Raw genomic sequence first — 16054 nt, 5'->3', positions numbered from 1 at the left:
TTTTTGACATATTTTTCCTCTGGATACTATATCAGAAGAAGAAAACCTTACCTTTTCTTTTATTATGTTTTAAATCAACTTAGTAATATTCCGACTGAACATGTCCTCTTAAGAATCCTGCAATACTTTAATACAGAAAGAATAATGCCACACATACTACTGGGACAATCTTTGTGCTACATTTTGCATTTATTCCCCTAAAAAGGAGCTACCATCCTGAATCTTAACAAAGATATTTATCAAAAGAATGCTCTTATAACAGAGTACTGTATTTTTGAATTTTGTGCAAAACCATTTTTTATGTTCTTAATGTGTATGTTTTAAATATTAAAACAAACAAAAATTAAAAAAATAAAAATTGACATAACTTAATTCATATTAAATTAAGATGGAGATGGAGTCATACTTTTCCATATGCTAGTTTTTTCATTTGTTAAAAGGTATAATAATAACATACAGAGACATCAAATCTACCTTAATGTAAGTTACTTAAAATGCAAAAACCCAATGGAGAATTTGAAGGGATTATATGTACCTTATAAGTTGATATCCTTAATTTGATGAGTTTCTATATGAAATCCCTTTAGATTTAAACATTAATTTTATTCTTATGCTAACTTACTCCTAAATGAGAAGATCTAAACCTTGAGGAATGAGGGTATTTCAAATTAGAAACAAGTTTTCAGAATTCTGTGTTGGGTCAGAAACATTAAAACTCAAAGGAAATACACTAAATCCTCATGATATTACAACTCATATCATTAATTTTTTTATTCCACAGTTCATGTCTAGTTATTATTTAACTCATCTGTAGCTCAAAACAAATTAAGATGAGGCAGAAAATAAGTTTTCCTTAGAAAGAGAACTGAGGAGTATCCAGAAGTTTCGACTGGAATAAACACTTCCCTTTCTACCTCTAGGAATGCCACTCTTACCATAAATACTCTCAACACCCCTGCTACAGACACAGAAAGACATGCCCTCTGGATGTTATACTCTTCTGTAGATATCACAGTTCTCAGTCTGACAGTAAGTATATCAGAAATCTCTCTTCTTTTTATGAGAAAAGACTTACACTTCAATAAAGAAAAACATACAATAATTATAGTTGAAAGGCAGAAAGAGCCAAAATATGATATCATATGAATCTCTGCAAAGACTCAGTCCTGTTCAGCATAGTATTTGCAGCATTTACAGCAGGACCCAGCAAATCCTTGGCCCTTAGAAAGAAACAATGGAATGAATGAACTAGGCTTATAGAGACAGAAATTGGCTAACTCCAGTTGTATGATGCAAGTAAAAGTGATTTCTTTTCTTTATTTCAATAGCATGTTCTTATAATGGAACACGTGTTGTACTGTTTCGAGTCATTTTGAGAATCACAGTGTACCTACCTTATCTGCCCTCCAAGGGGCCTCATCCCCTGGAGACCAACACTACACCTTGTACATCTTTATATCCTGCAGAGTGTCTGGCACGTCATAAGTCTTCAACACACATGTGTTAGGGAACAAACTACTAGAATAACTTCATTTGACTCTTTTCAGGTTAACACATCAAAAAGTAATGAATTGCTGGCTGGCCAAGCTGTTCACTTGGCCATCTCCACTACCAATATAGATTTCTACAATATGATTGGAGATGTATCAATCAAAAAATAACACTAACACAAATGGATCCGTCATGCCTATGGTCCAATTTATCCACTGTGTATTAAGGAGTGAAAAAAAGAAAAATGTTCATTGCACCTGAGCTTAAAAGCTGGCAGGAAAACAACAGAGTGAGTGGGGTGTGCTTGTGCCCGAAAAGAGCAAAAATAACAATCCCTCAAAAGTATGACTAAGGGCAATACCTCTCTAGCAGCAATGGTTGAGAGAAGAAGCCGCTATTTACCAAAACTGTTTTAAGGTGGAAAAAAAAAAAGCCTTAGCGTTAGTTCATTGAAACATGGGTAGTACTCTCTGGGTCACTCACTTCAGTGATGCTTCCTTGAATTTTGCAGGAGATGCTGTTTGGGAAGAAAATGCCACCATCCAGTCTAACGCAACCCATTGCTGCCGTGTACGCACTCAGTCTGCCTTTCCTATAAAATAATCACAAGCTATATATATAGTTAAAACATCAACCTGAGAAAGAGTTCTGCAAAACCTCACTCTAACCATTTCTGAAGAAGCCGGTCTTAGCACCATTCCCTAAGAGGGTAGGCAAGCAACACACAGCTTTAGAGTGAGGGTGTACAGAAACGCTAAGATGTTTCTTAGTCGGCTTGTAATACTAAAAAGAATCCAAAAGTCTGCACATAACATGACTGTGTTTCTCGTTTTAGCTAGCATGCACTGTGAGGAAGCCCGTACTATGAAGAAAGCCCATGTCCAGAGTTTCCAGTCTCCCAAACAGCAACCCACTTCAGGCACCTAGTACCTTTCCGTGTTCTGTTTCATGCCTCCCACAAAATAATTTTCAATAAAGAGGAAATGAAAAAAACTTGATATCCATTATTTACATATTTACCCAAAGCTAATTACACACTTCTGTGAAGTCATCCCAATTTATTTTTATTTTCTCGCTCATGAAATAATCAAACTCGGTGTTTCCTGTGACCTTTTCGCAAATGCAAGTGGGTGGAGAAGATCTGGTGGCAGAGAGTGAAAAAGGCTCTGAAATCTTCTTATGCCTAAGAAGGTTATCCCACTCCAGGCACACTGGGGGACCTCAGAAGACCTAGTCAGGAGGGAAGGGAGAGTAGATTCTCTGCTGCCTCCTGCCTCTTCAGGAGCATCAGCCCCAATCACAGCTGCTGAATGAGGAGAATGCCGAACATCAGAGCTGTTACGTGGAGGACCAGTACCTGAAGTTTACCCCGCCTCCACCTGAGACAAGAACTTCTTAAGGGCTCAGCCGCTTCCTTTCTGCTCAGCGCGCAACCCACTTGTCCCCTGCCCCTTTCAATTACGTATAGAGATTTCAGATCATTCTCAGTGCGTTATCTCCTTCCTGATGCCTATACCACCCCTCACCTCATAAGATGCTGTCAAGCATCAGGCACACACCCGGTAGCTGCAAGACCCAGAGCTCGTGCCATTCAAGTTCCTGGCACATCCCAGGCTAGGATGGTGGACACGCTCAGTTTCATGTCCCTAAAATCATCATCTGCATCTCATAGTGAGGTTTTCATTCTGTAAATATGATTTTGTTCTTATAGGCAAATTCAGTATCATGAACTGATGATGCCCAATTGTTATATGTTACAATAATCTGACATATTTCTTTTGTGATTGGCTTTGTTTCCAGAGATTCTGTACATATACAAAAGTGTACTACAAAATGAAACTAATAGCATGAGAAACATACAAATATATCTTTTCTCTGTGCCACACATTTATCCTTTTCTAGAAGTCACAGCTTTTACAAATTAAAGAAAACATTGAGTGATGGACTCTATTGCATTCATAGTAGAAGTAGTAGTAGAATCGACAATAACAGCAATAATGTCTACAAGTATTGAGTTCCTACTCTGTTTGCCGGACGCTCCAAAAATTTTTTTTTAAATTAAATACTTAACAAACCAATAAGTCACATACTTTTAGCCCCCCGTTTTACAAATAAAGAAACCAAAGCAAGGAGAGGTTGAGTGAAAAGTTTGTACTTCATATAGTATGGCAACAGAATTCAAATTCAAAGATGCTGGTATTCAGAGGCACTGATCTTAACCACTTCTTTATAAAATAATACGATGCTATTTTGAGGTCAGACTCCCTCTTAGGTTCTGGGAGAGACCATATTTTTTGTACTAATTTTTGCCCACCGAATATCCTATATTTTATTTTTATAAAATTGAGAGTAGTAAAATTCATAGAAACATGTTATCATCCATCTCTCTACAGCCTGAGAAGAAATATCCAAGAGTGAAGTTGGAAACTGACCCTCAGACCCTAAGTCTATAACCTGACATCATGTTTTTCATGGCTTTAAGCATGCAGCTGCTTCAAGTTTTAGAGGACAAAACAAGAGCACTATGTACCAATTCTATCTAGACAAGCTCCTTGAAACAGCTTTTCAAAATGCAGTTAAGCACAGTACTCTATCTAGATTTTCCAGACTGAATCTATAATTTAGATACCAAGCCTTGTCATGTCTAATAGTTGTCATTGTTGAGCACTGTGAATGTTAGCTGTTATAAACATACGAGGCCTGTCTACACTTTCCTTTTCTTCAACGACTTTCTAAACACAGTCCGCAATGCAAATGTGGCTCCTTTTATTCAGTTAACAATTTGAAAGCCTCTTATGGAACATCAAAATCCATAGGTGGTACCTGAGTTGTTAGCTCCAATGACTGAAAGGAAGACTAAAGGAAAAATTGATTCAGTTATAAGTTCTAGCTAAGCTGAACATATGGTCTTGGTAGATACATTTCCAGACTTACAAGGGACTAAGCCAACCAAATGCACAAGACCTACCAGTATTTTCTTGGCATGTTTTCAAGGATACTACCTTATGATGTTCTCCTTGAAGTAGTCTCCTCTGCTATTCCTAATGGTCCTAATACCTATCAATGCATGCCACATTATGCTTTCTTATTTGAACCATACCATATTATTGTGAGACAGACAGGGTAAGTAGAACCTCCCCTCCAATTTCACAGGTAAGTAAATGACGTCACAGATGGGATAAATGAATCGCCCCAAATCCCCCAAATCACACAGTTAGTTCAAGGCAGAATCACATCTAACATAAGCCAGGAGTTGGAATAATCGTAGTGATTGTTTCCATTCACCAAGAAGTCAGCCTAATACACTGGTGCTAACAGTGAAAGGCCAGTACAGTAATTAAATGATAATTGCTCTGATGATTTTAAGGATAAGGTAAGTTCTATAGCCGATTCTTTTCATGGGAGCATACTAAGTAACATAAAATAAAATAAACGAATAAAATAAAATTCATTCAAGAAATATTTAATTCCATGCTTACTATGTGCCAGGCACTGTTCTAGATGCTTGAGAACCAGACAACAAAACAGACAAAAATCCCTAATCCCAATTAGCCTTCATTCTAGCAAAAGAGACAAAAGTAAGCAATTGACCTAATGATTTTAAAATTATCTTGTATATTAAAAAATAGTAAGTGCTAAGTAAAAACAGAAAATAAGGCATAAGAAGGAGCAGTATTGTTAAAGGATGAACACATAGTATTTATCACATTGGTCAGGGTAGGCCTCGTTGAGAAGGTGAGCTCAATGGGTATCCAGGGAAGAGGGAACAGTTGGGGAAAAGCTCCAAGGAGTGTGTGTGTATTGTGGTGTCTTCATGGAACAGAAAAGAAGCCAATGTGACTGTAGCAGTCTTAGCAAGAAGGAGAGTTGTGTGGGGTGAGGCCAAAGAAGAATAGGGAAACAGATTATGCAGGACTTTGGAGACCATTGAGAGAAATCTGTGTTTTATTCTGACTGAAGTAGAAACCATTGCAGGATTTTGAGCAGTTGAGTAATGTGATCGGGCCCTCAGTTTAAAGAGGACCCATAGGTCTGTACGCCTTAAATGTTTACAGTGCTATATGTCAATTTACCTTAATAAAACTGGAAGAAAAAAAACAAAACCCATAATTAATTATTAAATACCTTAAAATTTTATCATTCGACCTATTGTACAATCCTTTTCATGTATAGAAGTCCCAATTTATCCTCCTCCTCTCAGAATAAAATGCTAATATTCCCATTTTCCCTAAGAAGATATCAAGGCTCAGAAGGTCTAAGTAACTTGTCTGGGATAAGAGCTAGTAAGTTGAAGAGCCAGGTGAAAAGAATAGTTTTTCTAACTCTTAATACAAAACTGATTGCTCTTTCCTATGTACTCATTTATACTAACGTTACAAAGGAGAAATAATAATAATTGAGATTAATTATTCAGATTATCCATCAATAGAGATGTTCAGTTTGATATATTAAATTGAATCAAACCCATTTTTCCCCTTATTATTAATTTCTGGGATATAATGATACAAATAATTTCCCTGAACTTTCTATTTGAAATGACATATGAACATTCAGGCTGAGAATTTTGGACAGAGAAGAAACCGTAATAATAACTGAAACTTACAACAGTGTATTTACAAAGGTTTTCAAAGTCTTCTAGTCATTGTTATGTATTAACTCTCTGCTATATGCCAGTCACTGTGCTAAATCCTTTGCATATATCACTGTATTTAATATTCATCAAAAACCCTAAGAATAGTAATAGTAATCCATGACAGACGTAGCCCCAGAGAGGTAAAGTACTGAAAGGCCATAAGACTGCTCAGTACTCCATCTAGAATTTTACCTAAATCACCACAGTCTAAAGTTAGGTTCTCTTCACTCAGCCACACCACCTTCCTGCAGCAGGATGCACAAAGTATCACCTCAACATTCCCAACTGAAAGGTCAGCCAGATGTGAGTAGCTCCATTTTCCAGATGATTAACTGGTCATAGAAAAGTTAATCAAGTAATCAATATATTTTGTTAGAGTCACCATATGCAAATCAATATTTAGTTAGTGACAGTACAGAGCATTTAAGATACAATACCTTGCCTCAATAAGTTTACGATCTTGTTAAGGTAACAAGAGACACATAAAAAGGTAATAAATAATCCAAGGTAGCACATAATACGTACCAAATGAGATACAAAGCCAACAACAGCCAAAGAAATTCAACAGAGGGAAAATTGAATCTGGGTGCTTCAATTCAGTTAAGAAAGGTTATTACTGAAAAGGATCCACATTGAGGTGGTCTTCATAGGAAAAGAGAGAATGAGGAAGAATAATTCCAGTGAGAGGGGAATATTTTCCCCTCAAAGGCTAAGGGAGAAGATGTGAATGGATTATCAAGAGAAAATGAATAGATGTGTTTGAAGTACAGGATAGATGGGTGGCAAAGTAAAAATTAAGCCAGAGAAGTAAATTGTAAAATCCTTGATTGTCATGTTCGGAACCTATGGAAGGAGGGAAGGAATTGATTGTGTTTAACTGCTAGTATGTTGCGTGTACACTGTAGTTTATGTAATCCTCTCAACAACACTATAAAGTAGAAATACATCATGGCCATTTAATTTATTTATTTTTTTAATTTTGGGAAGGTATAGTTGATTTACAATGTTGTGTTAGTTTCATGTGTACAGCAAAGTGAATCTGTTGTACATATACGTATATCCACTCTTTTTTAGATTCTTTTCCCATATAGACCATTAGAGAGTACTGAGTAGAGTTCCCTGTGCTATACAGTAGGTCCTTGTTAGTTATCTATTTTATATATGGTAGTGTGTATATGGCAATTCCAATTTATCCCCCGTTTACCCCCTGGTAACCGTAAGTTTATTTTCTACATCTGTAACTCTATTTCTGTTTTGTAGATAAGTTCATTTGTACCCTCCTACATGGGAAAGGAAATAGTCACCCAAGTCCAGGAAGCACAAGAGTCCCATACAGGATAAACCCAAGGAGAAACATGCTGAGACACATATTAACTGAACTAACAAAAATTAAATACAAAGAAAAAATATTAAAAGCAGCAAGGGAAAAGCAACAAATAACACACAAGGGAATCCCCATCACGACCATTTTAAATGAAAGGAAACAGCGATTACCTGGCCAAGACACAGTTTTGGGTGTGTAGATGGAGAAGAAATTCTAATCTAGATCCATCTGCATGCAAGGCCTATATTCCTTCCCCCCTAACCCCTCATCACCATCTACAGAAAGCAATGGGGAGCTATCAAAGGTATTTGATCAAGACAAGAGAGTAATATATGAAAAGTATTGACTACAAGAAGACCAATCTGACTGTGAAATATTAGCACATGTCCACTATCAGAGAAGGATTGGGGAAGGAAGACACTAGACAAGAAGAGCCACTTTGTCTATTGCATTAACCTACAGAATGAGTGACAAGGATCTATATTCGAATGCTGATGACCAAAGTAAAAAGAATGGAAGAGATATTTTTAAAGAAATATGAAGAGATAAATGGTAATATCCATGTCCTTTAACAGGTAGTTTTTACTTCCCAGCTATACACCCACAGTGTAAACATTTCTCTTAAAATCTCATAGACAAAATCCAAGATCTAGCTTAAATATCTTAAGTCTTTTTGACAGCACATGATTTATTTAAAAATAATAAAATCTAAGCCTTGGGAAAATATCTGCTTTAGTGCAATCTACCTCTCAAATCACCATCATGAATTATGACAGCCTCATGCTAGGCATACTTCTGTTGTATGAGTTTGACATTAGCTCCTTGCTATATATGCTAACATGGACAGTAATGCCTTCTATTCATGGTCATTAGAAATGTTAATTACTAAGAAAATATTCTTTTCCTTTAGTTTTTCCTTATTTTAACTTTTCTTTTAACTTTTTATTTTATATTGGAGTAAAGAACTTATTTACAAAATGGAAACAGACTCATAAACTTGAGAGTTTTTCTTTTAGTAGACTAAGTGTATATTAAACAATTGAATTATCTCTGAGAGATACAATGCATCATACTTCTGAACATTATTCTTCCCCATCACTTCTCTCTTGAAATGCAAGGTACCACTCAGGATTCAAGTCCAAAACCACTATCAATTAAATGGCATATTATTTAAAAACAAGTTGGGTCTTTTCCAACCTTTTCTGACTCCTGGGCAATGCAAACCATACAATTGGCAAATATGTATAGAATTAACAACCAGCTACATTTTTCAAAGACAGTATTGACATAAACATCCAGGCGTTTAGTCACTACACATCTTTTCAAGCAATTTAATATTGCAAAGTTGCCAACCTGGTAATAATCAGGCTAACTATATAAACCTTCATTCAGTACCAAGCATTCAACTAATTCATCTTAACTTTGAATTGGTTATTAAACTGAACATCCTAATTAGTATAACATACATTTGATAAATGTGTGCATGCAGATATATACATACATATATATATATATATATATATATATATATATATATATATACATCTCATGTTAGAATTAATGAGTAACAATATTTTGACTCAGAATCCTTTCAGGAATTACACACCTATCTTACTTGTACATAATCTCCTTAGTATCACCCATGTATGCTAAAGGATAATTAAAATTTAACACATTAGCCAAGCCTAGTTTCCTTTACCTTTATGGATAAAAATAGATCTGTTTTTCTGAGTTGAGAATGAATGTTTAAATTTGAAATCAAACTGTGCCACAGGTCAATAAATTAGGCCTACAGCTGAAGTATACCCAAAATGTCTTTGAAAGTTTCAAGAATGCCAAACCGGTGCTGTATTTTAGAAACGTCACATGCACGTGTAAAGTTATATCATCACAGAATCCTGTGATGATTGCTAAAATTTATCTGGTTGCTAAAATTCAACCCAGATACTCTTTTATATTTTTATGTTTCCCGTTTCTATATATCTGTACTAGTGTGAAAGTAGGCATCTGCAAAATTCAATGAAGGAAACGAAAGATACTATACAAGCATATCTGCCCAATAATGTCACGCTTTCACGTAGTCTAAGTTTGAAAAACTTAGCCATTATAAATAAACTAATTTAAAAACTATTCATGCACAAAGTCTGGGCTCTATATGACTTCAGGTAGTCTATAAAAGGTATGGTAAATACATTATATCTGTATAAAAGGAATCAGAGATAATGTTTATTTCATATACCTTATTTTCTATTACCTATGTTTTTTAATATGTGACAATGCATTCACGTGTAAAATGTATTAAAATATAAATATTACCCTTAACTTTTAAAGGCATTATTTTGTGAGCATTTAAGAAAAGGAAAACTATTTTTACCTCCCAGTCCTGGTCTAAGCCGATTATCGTAACCATCCAGAAGTCTGTCTAGAATTCTTGTAAAGATGGTAATGTTATTTTTAGCCTCATCTTCTTGGATGTTAGCCAGCACCAACCTAAACAGATAATTTTACAAGCTGATATATATACATACGTGTGTTTTGCAAGTGCCAACATGCTCTTCCTCCTTGATTTGAATTTTAAGGCTCCCTGAGCTATTAGTGTCACCCGTTTTCCTCCTTTTTTTTTTTTTTTCCACTCCTTTAAATGCCAGTATGTCTATAGGGAAGGTAAACATGCTGTTGGAAATAGATAATAAATACTAGCTTATCAGAAAGTTTGATGCCAAAATTATTTCAGATTTCTATCACTTCGCATTTTGTGTGACCTATTCAATATTTCTAAAATGCACTCCCTAGAAAATATTATGATGGTAGATTATCATATGCAGATACTATTAGTAATGTTGTTCTGCATTTGGAAAGGTACAAAAACCAAAGGGACTACTGAAAGAATTCTTCAGTGATTTGAATATTAATTGGAAAATAAATTGCCTCCTTGGAGGCACAGAATTTTTCCATCTTTCTCAGAAATGTCTTTTCTTTTTATGTCTTTTTCTCTTTTAAGCCAAGATGATTTTCTAACTTTGGGTATACCTCCACCCAATGGCCAAGTGCAATATAGACATCAGGGAAACTCCACTGGCTGTGTTCCAGACTCCACTGAAGTCAGGAGGTGGAGGTGGGCTCTGAAAGCATCAGCAGCACACACACAGCTGCAGAGAGCCTTGGAGGAGTACCCCTCCTGACTGGTCTCTGAGGAGAGCAATAGAGGTCATCCAAAGATTAAAATGCCCAGCTACTTTGTGTGTGTGTGTGTGTGTGTGTGTGTGTGTGTGTGTGTGTGATAAATTTGCAGAAAGAATAAGTGGTCTTAAAATATCACCAGAAGAGGGTTAGAAACACTGATTTTCTCCATTATTTCTCCATCAGAAAGCCAGACACCTGGTTTTGTGACATCCAGCAATTTGGTGCAGAAGCAACTGGATGTATAAAACAGAATGTCCCTTTTCGCTGCCATTTTTTCCCCCAGAATGATTCAGAGATTTAAATTACTGGTCCAGAAAAAGAATCATTTATATAATAGAATAAAATACTGGCATGAGCATTACTGGTCAAATATAGAACAGAAAACTAGTAGAAGAAAATATGGTTAAGTACTGAGTATTTTCAATGATTATTAATGGACCACAGTTTGTTCACTCCTCTAAAATCAAAGATTATATGTAATTGCATTCTGATCAAGGTGTACTGTGTGAAATATCATTGACAGAATTCATTTGCATTTAAATGATTACACAGCTAGTAGCTAAAAATAGTCATAATACATTGAAAAATCAGTAACCAACTTCAAGCAAATATCCTCTTGGGAGAAGAGAAAATACTAAAACATTGATATAGAGATAAACATTAAAAAAATTATGTAAGCAAATTAGTTCATACCTCAAGCCTCAAAAGTTTTTATGTTGCCTTAAGCTAACTTTAAAACCAATCACTAAGATCGTCATGAAGTTCCACTTAGAGATTTTCACTGGAAAGCGTTTTTTAGTCACATGTCACATTTTCTTTCTAAACTCAATATTAAGATATTAAATGAGGAGCTATTTTCCAATTAAAAATAAGACTTCATAAAGAGATTTCTTCTCAGTTCTAGAAAGTATTTTCAAACTTTGACAATTACTGAGACAGGAAAATGAAAATTTTAAAGGGAAATAAAGGTATCATAAAATCAAAAACACTAATTTTTTTAAAAGAATAATTACATGGACATTATTATGAATCATATTTTAAGTTCTCTGGCATTTTGAAAACCATACCCTAAATTTAGGCAATTAATAAAAGCTGCCCATTGATGATAAAAAAAAATCAGAAAAGACTACAATTAAGATGATGCTATTGAAAACAACAGAAATTAAATTTGATATTTGTAGAATACAGGCAAAACAGAATTTGTTACATTTTCAAAGTAAGTACTTTTTATGACAGTACCATTTTAGAAGTAAAAATTTCTAAATCAATAATATGAAAAGTTGATTAATAAATCAAGCTTTTGTTTTATTTGTTTGTGATTGTGAAGTTGTATAGTACCTCCACCTAGAGGTTTCAGATCCACACATCATTTAGGTTTTCTATGTTGACTGAAAGAGCCAAGACCAAAAGGAAAGAAAGACAGAAAGAAAAAGAAAAGAAAAAAATTAACACTCAAATCATTTTAGCTTATGCTTTTCTGTTAGGCTTAAAGGAAAACTGATGGTTTCTTTACTGAACTTTGGTGTTATTATAATCGCATATAACAACCACTTCAATTCTTTGCAAAAATATGCCATCTAAAGGGCACTCTTTTCTTCCGTGATTTATTTTTTTAGAAAATGTTTGTATTCACTTTTATATTTTATCGCTAAAAACAAGAAGCAGCGAACTTTTAATAGTCTCTGTCATTTAATAGTTCTGTTTCTTGGTACAATATGTTTTCATTAGAAATGATCCTTCAAAATACTTCAGCTTCTGAAAAGCCACCTCTGCATTGATAACATTCAAGAAACACACCTTCACCCTGAATTTAAAATGGCAAATACAGTAAATAATTGTCTCACCTGGCTGGGTCCCACACCAAGAAAACAAGAAGCAGCAACTGCATGTTGCAGATGTGCAGTTTCATCTTCATCACCACTCTTTGTAAAGTCATGGAAGAAAAACAAAATACACTTAAAATTACATTCAGTCCCACCATCCAAATAGCCCAAAAGAATGTCATTTCAACTGGGAATTGGAGTTAAAGATATAGAGATGATTCCAGTGGAGTGTGTGTAGGGTGTGATGACTGGAGGAGGGTCTTTTCTTTTCTTTTCTTCTTTTTTTTTTTTTCTCTTAACAGAATGATGACCAAATAATCAGACTTTGCTCTGCCAGGAACTTCCCTCAGCCACATCGTCAGCAAACACTGTTTTGTGGACACACACACGTATTAAGAACACACGGGACCCTGCACTGACATTTGAGCTAGAGAAAAGAATGGGTTGGAGGGGAGAGTGAAAAAGGGGAGGAGAAACGGGTATTTCGTGCCACATCCCCTCAACCAAGACCGCCTCTGCGACCACAGCGGGAAAAGCAAGGGGCAGCCAGCCCACTTTTTTCGATTATTCTTCTTTCATTACAATGAACTGCAGTCCTCACGTCTTCACTACTTCAGTCCTTTTAAAATAAAATAAAATCACCTCCCTCCCTGCCCAACCACAGTTGCCCAAGACCACGTCTTGGAGGCAGCCGGGTTCGGATTAACTGCTGCGAAACAACGCGTTTGACAGCTGTTCCGGAGCCGAGGACCGCAATCCGAGCCGGAGCGTGAGGCTCCGGGATCCAGCGGAGGCAGGCAGGCAGCGGCGATCACAGCGTGCAAAGTTAAAAGACTATAAAAGAGCCAGGCTAACGTGCTGCCGGGCGGGCGTCTCGGATCTAATTGTAGTTGCAAATAGGCTTCTGGTGAGGAGTATCGAAATTATTTTTTAAACATGCTGGGGAGGAGGGGGCGACCTGAGCCGCTTCGGTTTCCAGGGACCATCGGAGAGTGAATGGGGGGAGATGAGCCATGCACGGGAGGCAAAGGTAAATGGGAAAGCAAGGGTCCCTGTTGGGACCAACGTGTGCGACCTTACCTGAAACGGCAAGCAGAATTGGGTGTTTTCCTCCCTTTGCCCTGATCTAGAGGAGATAGGAAACTTGAGAGAGAGAGAGAGACAGACAGACTGCAGCAGCCCGGCGAGCGGGGAGCGATGGGCTGGTAGCAGCCGAAGGAGAGCGCGAGGAGTGGCGGCGGCGCGAGGAGTAGAAGGAGGCGAAGGCGTCCGTAGTGGCGGTGATGGGCGGAGGAGGAGGAAGAGGAGGAGGGGGAAGCGTTGGCAGGAGCTGGCTGGGTGCGGGGGGGACGCGAGCAGAGGCGCGGTGCGCGCAGGCAGCGGCGGGCACGAGCCCCACGCCTGGAGGAGGAGGAGCCAGGCCCGAAAGGAGGGCTAACGAGGTTCTCGGCAACGCAGGGACGCCCCCCTACCCCCGCCCAGATACCGGGTAACCGCCCACCGCCCGCCGCCCGCCGGGCACCTGCCAGGGCACATCCCCAAGCGGCGGCGAGCGCCTCTCCCGGCGCCCACGCCGCGCCGGAGGAGCGGAGCCCACTCGCCGCCCGGGACTGCGCCCCGCGGCCGCCCTCAGGGACTCCCTGGAGGCCCCGAGGTTCCAGGGGGCTGCTGGTGGGTGCTGGTGCGGCTTCGGGGACGCGGTGTGTTTGTGCGGCCCTAGATCCCCGGGACCTCGCCCTGCCGCCCGCCCCCCAGCGTGCCCTGGCTCCGGAGCGACGTGGCTGCCGAGGAGAGGTACAGCTCCCGCTGGAAGGCGAGGGGACTCATCACGCCTGTACTTGGTCATCAGCGCATCCACGCAGGACCAAGTTCGAGGCATGTTGCGTGGAATCAGACAGCAGGAAGTTTCTCAGATTTCCTGAGCCCTTCTGCTGTACCACTCATTCCTTCACACTCCTGCAATCAGGACCAATTTCCCTTCAAAGCTCTGAGGGCTGGAGACTTCCCTGGAGCTGGTCAGTCAAGTCATCTGCAAATTATTGGGAAACCCACTCACTCTCAGCAATTCTTTTCCCCAATATCTTTTCACAAACGTCCTCCCTACCTGGAGGACAAACTCAATCAACCGCTCCAAAAAAGTTTACGTACTCCCCACCCTACCCACCTCCACCCCCAGCAGAAAGGAACCTGCTGTGCTTCTACTACCTCTGCAAATTCTTTCCGCAGCGGGGCGGGGTATGTAACATGTTTTGAGGTTTTCCCCCTTTAGGGGTTTTTGCTGGTGTAGAGACCTGTTGTAATTTCAGTCCCATCGTACACTTTCAGCCTTGTGCTTAATTTGTCTCATTTCTCTTCTACTTTATCTGAGGCGATAAAATCCAAACGTGCAACTTGAACAACAACAAAAAGAGAGACATTTTCCTCTTCGTACTGCAGGTAAGACAGAACGTTATGCACATCCTTCTAAAGCAAAGCAGAACGGGTGTTTGTCTCTTCAAGAAGTTGTAATAAATGGTAGACATTTTAAACGTAAAAACAAAAAGTATGCTGATATGTTTCTGTCCCTTTGCCTTCAGAGTCAATATATGCCAAACACTTCAATTTTGTTAGATATGAACCCAAAATTCAGATATTTTTCCTAGATGGTACAGTTTTCATAACAACAGGCACTTCTAATCGCCGGTAAATTTTAGCATTGCTTTGAAGATTATGTGAGGACAATAAAACCTTTACATTGCAAATTTTTCAAGCTGTTCTTTTTAACCTATTAATCACCACTTTCTAAATGAGCATTTAATAAGCTACAACCTAAACAAACATTTGCTCTACTTAGCTGCCTCTGTGAAGAATGGAACACCACCCAGCTTTCTCCTCCATCATTAATATTCCCTTCCTGACTTGCCCACTGCAGAGTCTAATTGAAATTCACAAAGATAAAGGCATGCCATTTAAAACCTTGCAACTAGGGAATCTAACCATCTTCTACTTAGTGTGAACACTTCACTTCCTACTGTATTTTCCTATTTTCCATTTCGATGAGTCAATCTTTATTAAGATCTCTATCACTTCACCATTTATATTACTACTAAGTTGTTTATATTTTGATAATGAAAGTTGAACAGCCCATGGTTTCTTCCCAACCTTAATTGCTATGCTACAAAATTTCTCCTTCATGGATGTACAATTTTTGTAAATATCTTCATAGATTATTTTCTTACCACTATAGTCTTTTCCTTGGGTGCTAATGACGAATTATGGATTGTAGCTTTAATTGTTTTATCTCAAAATTTGTATTTATTGGAATTTGTTCTCAAAAAAAAAACCTCTACCATTAGCACCCTTAATAAATTTGTAATCTCACTGCCATATGACCCGTTTATGTGGAAGTTCACAAAGTTCAAGCTGTTTTGGATGATTTTCACCGTTTGCTTTTTCAAAAACTATGTTAGAACAATCTATAGATTTGGATATACACTTACTTGAGAGAGACTCAGTAAAAGCTAGATTCAAAAAATTCATTATAAAACCATGATTTTTAGTTCTTCCCCACAAAATGCTTTGCAATTTTATTGAAGCCGGATAGCTGTGATTTAAACTTCA

General features: G+C 37.9%; 1 protein-coding gene across 2 annotated transcripts in view; it reads right to left on the bottom strand.

Moving 5' to 3' along the window:
• GABRA2 (gamma-aminobutyric acid type A receptor subunit alpha2) overlaps positions 1 to 14334 on the bottom strand; it is a 121727-nt gene extending 107393 nt beyond the window's left edge. The window contains exons 1-3 of one of the 2 annotated variants that reach the window (XM_027104069.1): positions 13535 to 14334; positions 12476 to 12551; positions 9823 to 9938 (exon numbers count right to left, since the gene is read on the bottom strand). In XM_027104069.1, the coding sequence (XP_026959870.1) occupies positions 9823 to 9938; positions 12476 to 12546 (187 nt within the window). In that variant the 5' untranslated portion in view covers positions 12547 to 12551; positions 13535 to 14334. Of the gene's footprint in view, positions 1 to 9822; positions 9939 to 12475; positions 13188 to 13534 lie in introns of those variants that run through there. The other variant, XM_027104070.1, reaches the window with a different exon arrangement.
• Between the last annotated feature and the right edge of the window lie 1720 nt (positions 14335 to 16054).

Source organism: Aethalodelphis obliquidens, unplaced genomic scaffold (genome assembly GCF_003676395.1).
Source record: "Aethalodelphis obliquidens isolate GAN/ISIS:26980383/991018 unplaced genomic scaffold, ASM367639v1 scaffold6, whole genome shotgun sequence".
Lineage (NCBI taxonomy): Eukaryota > Metazoa > Chordata > Mammalia > Artiodactyla > Delphinidae > Aethalodelphis > Aethalodelphis obliquidens.
Note: the sequence above shows the minus strand (reverse complement) of the source record. Positions and strands in the feature narration are given on the sequence as shown.